This window comes from Planococcus citri, chromosome 4, assembly GCF_950023065.1.
Source record: "Planococcus citri chromosome 4, ihPlaCitr1.1, whole genome shotgun sequence".
NCBI classification, from domain to species: domain Eukaryota; kingdom Metazoa; phylum Arthropoda; class Insecta; order Hemiptera; family Pseudococcidae; genus Planococcus; species Planococcus citri.
The window spans coordinates 20,280,521-20,294,954 of record NC_088680.1 but is presented as its reverse complement, the minus strand read 5'-3'; the positions used below and the strand labels follow the sequence as shown (position 1 = coordinate 20,294,954).

The 14,434-nt window shown below is 36.6% G+C and overlaps 4 protein-coding genes across 6 annotated transcripts; 1 reads left to right on the top strand and 3 right to left on the bottom strand.

Annotated features, from left to right (window-relative positions):
• Nucleotides 1–93: 93 nt before the first annotated feature.
• Nucleotides 94–3,210, bottom strand: LOC135844143 (SH3 domain-binding protein 5 homolog). 2 transcript variants are annotated; one of them, XM_065362267.1, is made up of 10 exons: nucleotides 3,086–3,210; nucleotides 2,840–3,019; nucleotides 2,617–2,698; nucleotides 2,478–2,540; nucleotides 2,236–2,416; nucleotides 2,039–2,157; nucleotides 1,880–1,963; nucleotides 1,592–1,816; nucleotides 1,271–1,525; nucleotides 94–1,203 (listed from the first exon to the last, which is right to left on the bottom strand). In XM_065362267.1, the coding sequence occupies exons 3-10, from the start codon at nucleotides 2,680–2,682 to the stop codon at nucleotides 1,018–1,020; spliced, it is 1,179 nt and encodes a 392-aa protein (XP_065218339.1). In that variant the 5' UTR covers nucleotides 2,683–2,698; nucleotides 2,840–3,019; nucleotides 3,086–3,210; the 3' UTR covers nucleotides 94–1,017. The 2 variants fall into 2 exon arrangements, with proteins under 2 accessions (XP_065218339.1, XP_065218338.1); XM_065362266.1 differs by having other exon boundaries at nucleotides 2,840–3,140.
• A 1,958-nt stretch (nucleotides 3,211–5,168) lies between these two features.
• On the bottom strand, nucleotides 5,169–8,172 carry LOC135844139 (uncharacterized). 2 transcript variants are annotated; one of them, XM_065362260.1, is made up of 4 exons: nucleotides 7,888–8,172; nucleotides 7,455–7,787; nucleotides 6,348–7,353; nucleotides 5,169–6,110 (listed from the first exon to the last, which is right to left on the bottom strand). In XM_065362260.1, the coding sequence occupies exons 1-4, from the start codon at nucleotides 7,978–7,980 to the stop codon at nucleotides 5,662–5,664; spliced, it is 1,881 nt and encodes a 626-aa protein (XP_065218332.1). In that variant the 5' UTR covers nucleotides 7,981–8,172; the 3' UTR covers nucleotides 5,169–5,661. The 2 variants fall into 2 exon arrangements, with proteins under 2 accessions (XP_065218332.1, XP_065218331.1); XM_065362259.1 differs by having other exon boundaries at nucleotides 5,169–7,353; nucleotides 7,888–8,168.
• Nucleotides 8,173–9,300: 1,128 nt separating this feature from the next.
• On the top strand, nucleotides 9,301–12,504 carry LOC135844138 (ribosome biogenesis protein BOP1 homolog). Its single transcript, XM_065362258.1, has 13 exons — nucleotides 9,301–9,490; nucleotides 9,567–9,794; nucleotides 9,857–10,008; nucleotides 10,079–10,196; nucleotides 10,269–10,370; nucleotides 10,442–10,840; nucleotides 10,922–11,096; nucleotides 11,170–11,379; nucleotides 11,441–11,544; nucleotides 11,620–11,793; nucleotides 11,867–11,966; nucleotides 12,040–12,235; nucleotides 12,315–12,504. Exons 1-13 carry the CDS (start codon nucleotides 9,416–9,418, stop codon nucleotides 12,466–12,468), a joined length of 2,187 nt encoding a protein of 728 aa, XP_065218330.1. The 5' UTR covers nucleotides 9,301–9,415; the 3' UTR covers nucleotides 12,469–12,504.
• Nucleotides 12,505–12,596: 92 nt separating this feature from the next.
• On the bottom strand, nucleotides 12,597–14,401 carry LOC135844144 (proline-rich protein PRCC). The gene is made up of 6 exons (XM_065362268.1): nucleotides 14,049–14,401; nucleotides 13,874–13,980; nucleotides 13,709–13,792; nucleotides 13,174–13,626; nucleotides 12,877–13,086; nucleotides 12,597–12,795 (listed from the first exon to the last, which is right to left on the bottom strand). The coding sequence occupies exons 1-6, from the start codon at nucleotides 14,260–14,262 to the stop codon at nucleotides 12,709–12,711; spliced, it is 1,155 nt and encodes a 384-aa protein (XP_065218340.1). The 5' UTR covers nucleotides 14,263–14,401; the 3' UTR covers nucleotides 12,597–12,708.
• Between the last annotated feature and the right edge of the window lie 33 nt (nucleotides 14,402–14,434).

The following is a 14,434-nucleotide window of genomic DNA, read 5'->3' as shown; positions in this document are numbered from 1 at the left end:
CGCCCTTATAACAACTCCCACCATGTACCTACAATATACGTCATTTCGTACGCTAAAAATTATACTCGTACAAGGCAAACAAAACAGCACATGCATATTACGTAACTATTTAATGAATGTGTTACTACATATGTTAAAAAAGAGAAGGAAAAAAAATACTCATATGGCAACACAAGCGCGATACGTAATTTTGAGAAAACTGAGAACAAAGAATGAAAAAAAAAAACATACAACAGGAACTTATATTCTATACAGATTCAGATCTCTCGTTAATAAGTGTTATAAGTTGCCAAACGACAAACAACAACAAAAAAAAACACTTACTAGAATAGCATGTGAAAGCTTAATAATTATACGTTACGAATATACGTAAAAATGCACATTTTTATTTCGACTACAAAATGTATACTTTGTAATGTAAAATTGTGGCTATGTTTAAAAATTCAACCATAAGTATTTGATGAGTTTCGAGAGTATTAGACACTTCGATAGTAATAAAATATACGAGAAAAGTCAAAAACCCGGTCGTAAAATCACGATCACAAGTGGCAAGATTCTGTGTGGAGAGACGTTATAGCTTCACAGCCTTGATTTTCTGTGATAAATATTCACTCGTGTTCGATTATACGTAAAAAATGTATTACATTACATTCGCTTAGTACTATACCCAATCCACCTTCTTAATGAAAATTTCCAACCCACTCACACGCACACACACGCATTTACACGAAAATAGTGCAATAAACTATATAGAACTAAACTTACAAAGTAAGGCACCCTTTTTCTTTTTCAACGTGAGATTTCCGACCCAGAAGATTCGTGGAAAAAGGATGATTAAATGCATTATAAAAATTTAATATTGCTTATGAGAGAAATTGCATTACGAGCAGATTTTTCCATTTCACGATACGTCAGTCTGCCAATAACTATAAAAAGTCATGGTAACAATGCGGACGGTTTTTGACCGGATTCCAAGTAGGTAGTGTCGACTAATAATGTGCGAGACGAGATGGCTTCTCAGCCGTCGGTTTGTTTTTGCAATTCTTTTTCGCATTCTTGTAGATGCATTACGTGGTCGAGTTTTTGGACAGCTACGTTTAATTCGGATTCCCAGGCTTTTTTGCTACCGTCAGCTTCGTAGTCTTGTTTCAGAACCGGACGCGTGGCTAATTCGCGGACTTTTTGTTTCAGTTCTTCTAAATCCTAAACGAAAGAGTGAAAATGTAGTTTACGACGAGGATGTGGTTTAATGACCGAGATGAATACTCACCTCTGATGCCTCGGGTTCGAATTCATCGTCACTAACAGCCGAAGAAGTAGCAACGGAACCGCTACCTATGCTTCTAATATCACATCGATCCAAATCACAGTCTAAATCCAAACTAGGCGATCGAGTACCACTAGGATGTTCTGGAGTAGTTGGCAAAAGATGACGATAATTCTCGGTCGTTTCAGTATTTGCGGTCGAGTCCAACTCAGCACCTACTCCAGGTTCCCTGGGTCCACAAGGACTCGTACTTCTCGACTGCGAAAGAAAATACGATCAATAAAAGCCGAAGAAAAATTTCAACATGAATTTCCTGAAACTCACTTTTTGCTCCAAGCTGCCTTTTCTTTTCAGGTGAATTTCTTCGGAAATGTCTTCAAGACGTCGAAGTGACGAAGCGTACTCGTTCTTGGATTTCGTAATAGCTGCGCGTAGTTTTAATACTTTTTCTTTCTGAGCGCTGAGTTGAGTTTCGCAACGTATTTTCTCTTCGAAGTATGGCCTCGATTTTGCGATATGACGATGGCACCTTTGCTCCAGAAGTTGAACCTGCGATTCGATTGAAGGGTTAGAAAAGGGAATATCGCGAAGAACTTTCAAATATGGACTTACTTTTTGTTCGGCAGCGTGAAATAGAGTTGTTCTGCGTTGATGTTCTCGACCACTTTCAGCTTTTTGATGCTCAGCATCGGTGACCTAAGAATAATCAGAGGATTAATAGATATTCTTAAACGAGTTGGAGAATTTTTACTCAGAAGTTGGAAAATTTACCCTCATTATAGCATTATTCAGCATTTCTTGCCAAGCACTATCGAATTCCCATTCGTGTTGTTTGCTCAAGAATCTCGCTTCTGCCAGAGCCACAGTTTCCTTGGCAGCTTGATGGATTTCTAAACATTATACAAAATCATTAGAAGACCATGCACTCGAAAGACCACCAAAAGTACAGGATTTCGGAAGTAAAATACCATTGGCTCTTTGAAATTTAACAGCAGCTCGTTGGCATTCTTGTTGAGCTTGTTTAGAGAGTTCCAATGCGTCGTAATATGGTCTGGCACGCTCGATACAACTGCTGCCCAATTTACGTGTGAGTAGTTTTAATTTTCGCATCGATTCGCTCATTAATATTCTGAACGTCGAGTTCGCCTCCTATAAACAAATCGTTGGTATAAATATCCGCGTACGAGATGGAAAAATCATCGTAACTTACATCTAATTCCATTTCTAAACGATTTATCTCGTCAGTTGCATTGTTCAGCTTTTCGAGTTCAATCTGCGAAACAAAATGAGAATAGAATGAGCAAGTTTTGGACGTCGATAATACATAGATCAAAATTGTAAATACATACTTGAATCCGAGGATCCAGATCGTTCTCTTTAGGAGGAGCAGGAGCACTTTTAGCGTCGTAAGACATATTTGAATTCTGATTTCTGCGCAAAAACAAGTTGATTATAGTTATCAGCAAAGTTGAGTAAATGGGTCAACATTTTTACGTGATATAGATCAGTGAACATCTAGGTTAAAAATATGAAAACGAAAGTGCAAATTTGAACGAAAACAAGTTTTATTACCTCGAATGTAATCAAAACAAAACAAATAGAATCAAAACCGACGATCTTGTGTAAAAATAGAATACACTGGGATGTTTTCACTTCGAGTAAACATTGTTCCTAGAATCGAACTTAGCAGTTGACTGATTCACTTGGAAACACTGTTTTCATTATTTTCAACGGCGAATGTCATCCATTGAACTGTAAATAATAAATTTCACGTGAAAGCACACGACACAATGGAGAATTCAAGAATTTATGACTCACTCTGCGTAAATTTTCACACAGGAGGACATTGGGATAAAAAATTTTAAATTTATCATCAAAACACAGCAATGTAAATATTAGAACTGGATCGTGTGAAATTTTCTGTGATTTTTTTGGGTGGAGGTAAAGTTCTAGATTAGGGAAGTATACGCATACGCCATTTTGGTTCGACACAACGGATGTAAACAACATTAGAACGTATGTACGCATACAATCTTACGTGTAAAAAATGCAATTTTTTCGATTGTTCGCGGGTTCGGGTGAATTTTTAAGTAGTTTCAAGCTAAAGACAATGAAATTTCCTATCGATTGATGTTAAATTTTTGTTATTTCGCGCAAAATTGACGATTTTCTGAATACTTATATTATCCGATTTTTTCATACTATATGTATCAACTTTAAACTAAAAATACTCGAAATCTTCAGTGAACACACAGGTATTTTAATATAGCAAAATGTTCGTAATTTCATCGTCTTTAAAATGAGTGTTTATCGAAAGCTCTACATGCAACCGTTCAAAAGGTGTAGAAGTTTAAAGTTGCGAAAACAATGCAAAAACCAACCGCGGATGGTAAGTATTGAACTTTGAACTAGAATTACTCAAAATTTTCAACGAACACATAGGTATATTAATACAGCAAAACATTCGTTATTTTATCCTTTTTAAAATGGGTCTTTACCGAAAGCTCTAGCTTCTACCGTTCAAAAATTCTTGAAGATCAAAGTTGCGGAAAGTGTTCAAATTGTGTTATCACTGTTATCAGTCACTTAGTGTTGATTGTAGAACATTTTCCGCAACTTTGATCTTCAAGAATTTTCGAACGGTAGAAGCTAGAGCTTTCGGTAAAGATCCATTTTAAAAAGGATAAAATAACGAATGTTTTGCTGTATTAATATACCTATGTGTTCGTTGAAAATTTTGAGTAATTCTAGTTCAAAGTTCAATACTTACCATCCGCGGTTGGTTTTTGCATTGTTTTCGCAACTTTAAACTTCTACAACTTTTGAACGGTTGCATGTAGAGCTTTTGATAAACACTCATTTTAAAGACGATGAAATTACGAACATTTTGCTATATTAAAATACCTGTGTGTTCACTGAAGATTTCGAGTATTTTTAGTTTAAAGTTGACACATATAGTATGAAAAAATCGGATAATATAAGTATTCAGAAAATCGTCAATTTTGCGCGAAATAACAAAAATTTAACATCAATCGATAGGAAATTTCATTGTCTTTAGCTTGAAACTACTTAAAAATTCACCCGAACCCGCGAACAATCGAAAAAATTGCATTTTTTACACATAAGATTGTATGCGTACATACGTTCTAATGTTGTTTACATCCGTTGTGTCGAACCAAAATGGCGTATGCGTATACTTCCCTAATCTAGAACTCGTTGCTTTATTAGGAAAAGGTCGTAACTACAATTTTTATAAAAAATGAGATAGTAGTATCATTGGAAAGAGAATTTTGTCCTCTACATGATGCAACACTTGAAATTGAATTTCGATATTTTTTGTTCTTGTAATAGCCGAAAACAAATGGTTTTAAATACACGTTTTCAAAACCGTTACAATGAAAAGGTTCTAAATGATATTGTTTCTCAGATTGAACCTATTTCTTTTGATTTTTGTAATTTGTTGGTAAGAAAAGTCATTATAAACACATAATTTCACGTAATTTCACTGACAAATTGTAGAAAATCAACCTCATCACCTTAAGGATATCGTTCCTGTGTATTTCTTATGGGCTTTTGATAAAAAAAGCTTGACTTAAGGTGAAAGTTCCTTTGTTGAATTTCACTTTTTTCAGTTCAGAGTTCCTCAAATAAAAAAATAAAAAATCAGTGCTACCAGGATGTTTATTTCGAAAATTAGCAGGAAAATGATTGCAATAACCAAATGTTCTCTTACCTCATCTAAAACTATCAAGTGTACTTGATAGAATGCTCTTTAAAAATTAAAATGCGTTTTCTGAGAAATCAACTTTCATGTAGTTACGACCTTTTCCTAATAAAGCAACGAACTTTAGGTGGAGGAAGGGCATTTTAGCAACTTCCACATGCGATCGCTAAAGAGCCATTTTTGCGCGATCTCATTGGCCGGCGCTGCAGTACTCCATACACCTCGCTCCGCCCATCACGCGCGCTTCTCCGATCCATTCAAAATCCTTCAATTCATGGCCAAATTGCTAATGCCATAATTTCACCGATTATTAATGAATGTGACGAAATTTAATGGCAATTTTTATTCCATTATTATAATGCAAACATCAAATTAACGAAGTAAATAAAAAATAAAATAATAAAGGTAATAATATCACCCTTTGGGAAAAGTTGCTAAGCACCAAATGCCAAAAATAATTATGCAATAAGCGGGTGATCATTTTAGAAATGCGTCACACCAAAAATAGGAAATTTTCAAAAAAATTCTAAGAATAATAATTAATAATAATAACAGTAAAAGTATGCAAAGTTCAGAAACTCATAACTCAAATATATCATAAAGATCAAAAATTCAAAATCAATAATAATAAAACGATGCAAATTTTACAGAAACGAATACAATCAGAAAATCAAACGTACATACGTAGCGAGATTGAATGTTTTTTATCATTCTTTTTAGGAGCAATTCTATGTCGCCTATTTACAGCAGCAGGTTGACGATTATTACGATTTTTTCTTCGTTGGATCGCCGTAGGTTGCACCTTTATGCGTGCTCCAAGTGCACGACGAAGCGGCACACTTTTAGCTGCAGTGTGTAAAAAACTTACCCACTGTCCGGACGATCTAATTTTGCGTAATCGGCAAATAAACTTTTTGACTCCTTGTTGAGACATATCAGCGAGCCCAAACTTTCCATTCAACTGATGCAAAAGATCGAGTAAATCTGCAAAATTATATTCTTCATCTTCAACATCGTTAGCTTTCTCCAAGTTTGCATTTTCCTCCACTGCACTGTTCACAGATGCCATTTCGGCATGATCAAGATTCACAATATTATCACGGAGTTCGTTTTCAGTTTCTAAAACATTCACAGCAGATATTTCAATTACATTTGAATTCAAATTATCACGAAGTCGGCGTTCCTTTTCTGTCATAGTAGAAACATGTAGAGGTAAAAAGTAATCAATGGATGGCATTTTTTCTCCAAGAGCAACGAATGCCATTTGACGACGGCCTTCAATGGTGATAGATGGAAAGATGCTATTTTTCACATCATAAAACTGATAAACTGCGGCAATATGTTTACATAGCTTACCCATCACACCACCTTTGCAGTTACATGTAGCCTTTTCAGAATCAACGGTGTAAATAGTACCAGCAATATTTTGGCTGGGAACTTCATAGGTATGCTCATTAATCTTAACGATGTCCTCACGCTGAATGTATTCGGCTCTTCTAAAGATTTCTTGCAGGTACAAATGCTTACGTCGATCCCGAGAGTTGTAAAATTCACGCAACTTTCTTTTGTAAAAAACTTCCATTGTAGTTACAATGAAATCAAGTAATGCTACCAAGTTATAAGCTTTAACTCTATCGAGAACATTTTCTTTAAATAGTCTGATAGAAATCTCCGCGAAATTATTCGTATGATGAGCTGTCAGGCCGACTCTATAAGCTAAACACCACTTCTCTTTCATGGCATATTGATCCTGTAAGTAACTCTGCCATCCTGGATAACTGCTTCCTATGGCCATTGCACTTTCGTACGCGTCATCAGCTTCTTTTATATCAGTACTGTAGAGAATCGTTTGGAAAGTGGACATCAAATCTCCTTGGTGCGCCTTTTCAATTTTATGATTTGCGTCTTGCAACCATCGAAGTACGTATTGTAGTACATGGAATATGCATAACAACAAAACACTATCTGGCCAAATCGCCTTGGCTGCTCCGATCTCTGCCGCACAATTATCGGTCATAATCACGTTCGCATAGTTCTGATTAAAAAAAGAACTACCTAATTTCTCTACAATTGCTTGCTGTAGAATTTTGAACGCATTTTCAAACGAATTCATGGTCTGATCTTTAGTGATGATAACACCACAAGGTACTGCTCCACATGGCGTTGCACTGAGTAGAAATGTTATCGCATAGTTCTCATGATCGCAGCACGACGTAGTATCAATGAAGAGTATTTTTCGGGAAAAATCACACTGATGAATTCGTTGCATGATAGGCGTCACAATAATTAGTGCAAAGGGGTCCGTCTCATATTTAATAATAATATCATCCGCAGCATACATCGCGATTCTTTTGTCGAGCACCTTAATACAAAAGACAAAATACGTATGTACAATAAGGAGTGAAAAATTAACACTATTGTGGTATAGTAAACGAGATATTTTACAGGAATATTGAAACATACTGGCAGTAAATCGGAACCATCTCTAGGACCAAAACTCGAATTTCTCCACAACATATACCAATATTGCACTGCTCGTTTTGTTGGGTTCATTTGAGCATTACCTAACAGCGTTTCATCATCCAACGAATTTTTCTCTGTTTCACCATTTCGATCTTCAAACAAGATCTTATTTTCATGGTACTGGCTAGCACTGGCAATATTCATGCCCAAACTGAAATACTCGAAGAACTCATCACGAATACTTGTTGGTGTTGTTAAATGCTTCATTGCCGAAGGTGAATTTAAAGGGTGATTGTGAGATCCACGTATAATAATAATCCCGGGCATTCCATTCTGCCACAAAAAGAATAGCATAAATTATTTGTATCAAGATGAAAAATGCCATATGAAATCAATGTTTAATGTGATGAATGATAATAGTTGGAAAGCTTACTTTGACGTAAGGATCGTTGCGCTTCGTATATGGAGCAGAGTTGGCGCGATTCCTCGGTTCGTCAGAATCGGATTCCTGAATTACGATTCCCATACATGAGAGAATCGCGATTCTCCACTCTCGATTCTTTCACAGAGTGAATCCGGTTCTGAATCCGATTCTTTAGCGGTTCTCGATTCCCTCCGATTCCGATTCCCAAATACTAATTTTTTTTCAACTTCAGGACTTCACAAATGAATTTAAAATGAAATCAGTAATTTCCCCAAGTAGGTATATGATCATTTTGCATGTTCTATTCTTTCTTTTGTGGCTGTGAGTAAGGAATTGCAGAGAATCGCGAAGGCGCGATTCTCCATTAAAGAGAATCCGATTCTTACATTGCGCGATTCTTTCACTGCATAGAATCACTGATTCGCGATATTTTCACACAACAGCCAACCTTTAAAAAAAGGTCACCAGTCCCAAACTACAAAATGCAAATGCATCACTAAAAGCCATTAAAAACAGTGCATTTTACTGTTTCAACACATGAATAATACCTGCAAGGAATCGCAGGGAATCGAGAAGGTGCGATTCTCTATAAAAAGGAATCGGATTCCTGCATTTCCCGATTCTTCTGACTTGGAGAACCGCGATTCGAATCCGATTCGAATCGTGAGAATCGGATTCTTTCTCGATTCTTTTGCGCGATTCGAATCGCGCCAACTCTGATATGGAGTAGTAACTTTCACCGTGATAATTAGCTGAGCTGAACAGCTGGTGCTTTTAGACAAACCTCGTTTATTGTTATTTTTCTCATCGACAGGCCTTTTTTGGTAATCGCTATGGTGGCAATACAATAATTTCCTGTGTAAAAACAGATTAGCATTCAGCATTTATTTACCAATAAGACTTATGGGCAGCAAATCAAATGCAGGGCATACTTACTGACAGACAATTTTCACTGATTGGTTTGGTTTTGTACTTCGTGTTTTCCATTGCGTGGCTGTGTTCAAGGAAAATTCGCATACCCAGTCACTGCAGTCTTGCATGTTGAATAAGTTGCAACGGATATGGCATTCACCATTTTGCGACTTTTCTGATACAATTTCATGTTGCCAGTTGGATGGCAGAATTTCGCTAGTTATAACTTGGTTGAATTCCATAATTACTTATAATTATTATTTGCCAGAAAAGGCACAGTTCCGAAAACTAAAAACTGCGCGGATTTAAGCGGGAAGACATCGCCGGAAAATTTTAGCGCTGATAAGAAGTGAAGAGCGGACGATGGGCAGTTTGCATGCGGGGCAGGAGGCGATAGCTGGCCAATCGCATGGCGCAAAAACGGCTCTTTAGCGATCGCATGTGGAAGTTGCTTAAATGCGGAGGAAGGCGGTGGAGTACCATTTTCAACGTTGCGCAATCCAGTAACTTCTGTAAGTCGTTAGACTCGAAACATGTGTATGGCAAAAGCAATGTGCTTTTGATATCATTTTTAAATCTTCGAAAAATGAATTAAAAGTCGTGTAAATTGTAATATACGTTCAAAATGAATGTCCGGAAACGAAAACTAGACCAATCGTCTCAAAAAGAGACGCAACCGGAGCCAGAAAATGAACCGCAGGTACTTTATTTTCTCTTATCACTAGACTTTCGATCTGATTTCTTCTTCAGTTTCATGAAATTCAATTCCTTTGCAGGAGAATTTACTCGGTTCAGTCGATAACGAAAATGATTCATCAGACGAAGAGCTAGAATGGGAAAGTGAATCTGATGGCGAAGTAGTCCCGAAACCTAAACCCCTCAAATCGAAGAAGAAATCTAAATCAACCGCATCAAAGGGCGAAAAAAGTGACCAAGATGCCGAACCTACGGTCAATCCGAATTATAAAGAATATGAAGACGAGTTCGATACTTCAGATGAGGAAGTATGTGTATTAATTCTGTTGCTAGTGTTTGCTAAAAATTAATTCCTTATTGCATCTATTAGGATATACGAAACACAGTTGGAAACATACCGATGAATTGGTACGATTCGTATCCTCATCTTGGATATGATTGGGATGGAAAACAGATCACGAAACAGAATCACGAAGATCAATTGGATTACTTCTTGAAACGAATGGAAGATCCTAATTTCTGGTGAATATTCCAACTGAATTTTCATTCGAATTATCAACTCTTTCATTTAGTAACGATTATTGTTTTGTAGGAAAACGGTCAGAGATAAGCAAACCGGTCAAGATGTGGTGCTGAGTGATAAAGACGTAGAACTAATTCATCGTTTAGAATCTAGTAAAATTCCCGATGCCGCCTTTAACGAATATGCTGTAAGATATTTCTTCTATTTTTTCCACGTATTATTTTATAACCACCAGTAATCTTCTAATGTCTGATTTCAGCCTTGGGTGGACTGGTTCACCAATGAAGTAATGCAAACACCTCTTCGTAAATTCCCCGAACACAAACGTTCGTTCGTACCCAGCAAAATAGAAGCTAAAAAAGTAAAAGCAGCCACTTTCATTATGCTAGCGTGTTAGTATTTTTTTTCACCTGTCTTGATTTCTTTTCTTAGGTTTGTAAAATGGTCCACGCTTTAAAAATGGGCTACATTAAGACGCGTAAACAGAAACAAGAAGAACGTCGTAAAAAACGAGAAAAACAATTCTACCTGTTGTGGAAGACTGACGATACTGCTGAAGATATGAGACGTATTCACGATCATATTCCAGCACCGAAACGTCTGCTGCCGGGACACGCCGAATCGTATAATCCTCCGCCGGAGTACTTATTTAATAAAAAAGAACAAAGGGATTGGAATAAGCAAGCTGAGACGCCGTGGAAACGCAAATTACATTTTGTACCTCAGAAATACGATTCTTTATTGGATGTGCCAGCTTATCCGGATTACTTGAAGGAACGATTTACTCGTTGTTTAGATTTATACTTGTGTCCTAGAACACGTAAAATGAGGGTATGGGAACAACTGATCATTCTTCTTGAAATATTAGTCGATGTACAGTTTCATTTATTGATTGCTTTGGTACGTTTGCAGTTGACTATTGAACCAGAAGATCTATTGCCCAAGTTACCAAGTCCTAAAGATTTACAACCATTCCCTTCGGTTATGTCTTTGGTATATAAAGGTCATACAGATATGGTTCGTTGCATTTCTGTTGATCCATTTGGACAGTATCTTGTTTCTGGATCAGATGATATGACTATTAAAAGTAATTCCTCCTATACTTATTTTAAGCATTCTTCCGAGTGTTTATTTTGACATCATTTCTTATGTACTTGCAGTTTGGGAAATCAATACTACTCGTTGTATGCGTACCATCAACGTTGGAGGAGTTGTAAGATCGATCGACTGGAACCCCAATAAAACAGTATCATTAATCGCAGTTGCAGCTGATCGCAAACTTCTCTTAATTAATCCCGGTGTCGGCGATACTCTCATAGTGAAGAAAACCGATTCAATTTTGGCAGATCCGCCTGAACAGCAAGCTACAAGTAAGCGTTATATTTTGTGCTCTTCGTACACGCGAATTTTTTATTAATATTTTTGTAACAGTTTCAGAGAAAGTTAAAGCTGTCGTGCAATGGGAACGTCCTTCGTCTGAAGAATGGGATAATGGGATCAGAATTATCGTTAATCATCTCAAAGAAGTCAAACAAGTGAGTTTCTCTATTTTTCGTTAGTATTTTCGTTCACAGTATTTGAAAATAACTAAAACTGTTTGAAATTTACAGGTTACTTGGCATGGTCGAGGTGATTACGTGGCAACTGTTATGTCCGAGGCTGGAAATCGTTCGGTAATCATTCACCAAATATCAACTCAACGTTCGCAGATACCGTTTGCCAAGCCTAAAGGTCTTGTACAATGTGTACTCTTCCATCCTGTTCGACCATTTATATTTGTAGCGGTGAGTTATCTTCGAGTATTTTTATTTCGTTTCTTTCCTCGTTTTAAACATATTTTTTTGAATTGATTTTCAGACGCAGAAAAATATCAGAGTTTATGATCTAGTAAAACAAGAATTATTTAAAAAATTATTAACCATGGCTCAATGGATTTCTTCGATGGCAATTCATTCAGGTAATTTATAGATGTAAATTTTTAATGATGTTTTTGAGTGAAGCTAACAATCAGTTCGTTTTTTTTTCTTCAGGTGGTGATAATCTTTTAGTTGGTACATACGATCGAAAAATGTTATGGTTTGATTTGGATCTATCAACGAAACCGTATAAGACGTTACGTCTTCATAGAAATGCGGTCAGAGCTGTTGCCTATCATAAACGATATCCTCTATTCGCTTCTTGCTCTGATGACAGATCGATGATCGTTTCCCATGGAATGGTTTACAAGTATGTGGTCTTTGTAGTTGGATAATTACAGAGATGGAATGAATTTGTTTTAATTTTATGCCTCTTGTGTTTTTTTCAGTGATTTGTTGCAGAATCCGTTGATAGTGCCACTGAAACTGCACAGAGATCACGAACAGTGTAATGATTTTGCAGTATTAGGTGTTGTTTTTCATCCGACTCAACCTTGGGTGTTTAGTTGCGGAGCTGATGCTACGATTAGACTTTATACGTGATTTTATGCAAATATATGTCAACTTTTTTATGTATCATTTTATTGTTTGAAGTTTCAAGGAGAGTGAAAGAAAAATTGCAAAAATATCTGCGATGTACGAAAATATTGGGACAATAATAACCAACGAAAAAAAAACCACAATACTTTTTATTATTAGGAAATATTTACATGAATTACAATACATTTCGCTAAAACTGCGATTAGCAAATGAAACAATAAAATACAACGCCGGACGAATAGTTCAGAATCCGTATTTCTGTTGCGTTTGTTTTTTCGTGAGTCTGTTTTGAGCCCAGAAATTTTTCAACTCTTGTTCTCTGGCTTTGGCCTAAAAGTATCACACGAGTCAATAACCAGATTCGTATATTCCAATACAGACGAATTTACAAGTTGACGAAAGATTAATTACCTGGAAGGCTAAATAAGTGATTTGATGTTTTCGTTTGGATAAAGTTGACGGACCAGAGAGCTTATAAGGCATAGGAGTACATCCTTCCTCGGTCAACTGCATAGTTACTAATCGTTTAGACTCAGCTAGTACATCTTCTTGACTGACATCGATCACTTCCATATCATCAATAGAATCTCCCTTCCTTTTACGACCGAAATGCCTTTGCATCTGAAAAATTAAAAAAAAAAAAAAAAACAGGCGATTTATAAAAAATCGAAAATCATTAAGATGATCATTATTCTTCGTAATATTCACCGTCTGCTCATCTAAATTCAGAGAATTTCCTGCGCTATCTTGATACGTCATATTGAAATTTTCTGGTTTCTTAGGTACGGTGTATTCTCCACTGGAACTTTCGCCATTTCCGTCCACACGAGGGCCTTGGAACGGAACAGTAGGAGCAGGTAATGCGATATCTATATCGATAGGTTCGGGTAAATCTTCGAAATCGTTTTTATTCAGCGAGAAGAAATCTACAGCATCAACGTCAACATCGTCGTCATCGTCATCATTGGCCGGTTTTACTGGCTGAGTGGATGGTTTGCTTGGTTGAGCTGATGGTTTGCTAACTTGAGTAGGCATAGGTTTAGCTTTTAGAAAAGCTTGAGGAATAAGAGATGCTTTTGGCTTGGTTTTGTTTTCCGAAGATGAAGCTTTCTGTTCGCTTAAAGGTCTTGGTAATACTGCGAGTAAGCCAGTTCCTGAGCTCTGTGGAAATTACTTCGTAAATGATACATGTTCGAATAGAATACATATATGTACATATCAGAATATTGAATGAGCTACGTACCATCGAGGGTAATTTAGATTGCGACGATTGATCTTCATCTTCACCATTTTCAACAGGAGGTTTCGAATCATCGTCAGTTTTAACCTTAATAAATTTTAATCAAATATTTAAAAATACAGTTGCGAGGAGCATTACAGAGAATGAGAAACTAGGACAGCGTCATACTTGAAAGTATTTTTGCCTCAATGGTTGTAACGTTAAACCGAATTTCTTCACGGATTTAGGAGGTGGCAGCATAGACTTGAGAGTAGCTACTACATCTTCGCTCCTACCTGCAAATTGGTCACAATTTATGTCAATTTTCAGAAACAGGTTAACTAATAGAACAGTGTTCGCAAACCTTCATCTATCACTGGTTGAGATTTCGTTGGAGCTGGTAAGAAAAATTTAGATGACGATGGGACGATTTCATCTTCGTCATCGGATAACTGGATTTTGGAAGGGTCCAGAGGTGTTTTTACATTTAGTTTGCGAACTTCTTCTACAATGATGGGCACATCTTCGTCATTTTCGGGTTCACTTTCATCGCTACAGTCGTAAGCCACTAATGCCATTTTTAATTTTTACTAAACATCGAGTGAATTAAAATCTCAAAAAATTATTTTCACACAGTTGTTTGAAACTTTAATTAATTTAATTCGATTTTTTCAAACTTTTTCTTGCAATTTTCATATTCTTATCAGCAATAATTAGAAACGAAACACGCGCATGCGCAGATGGCATGCA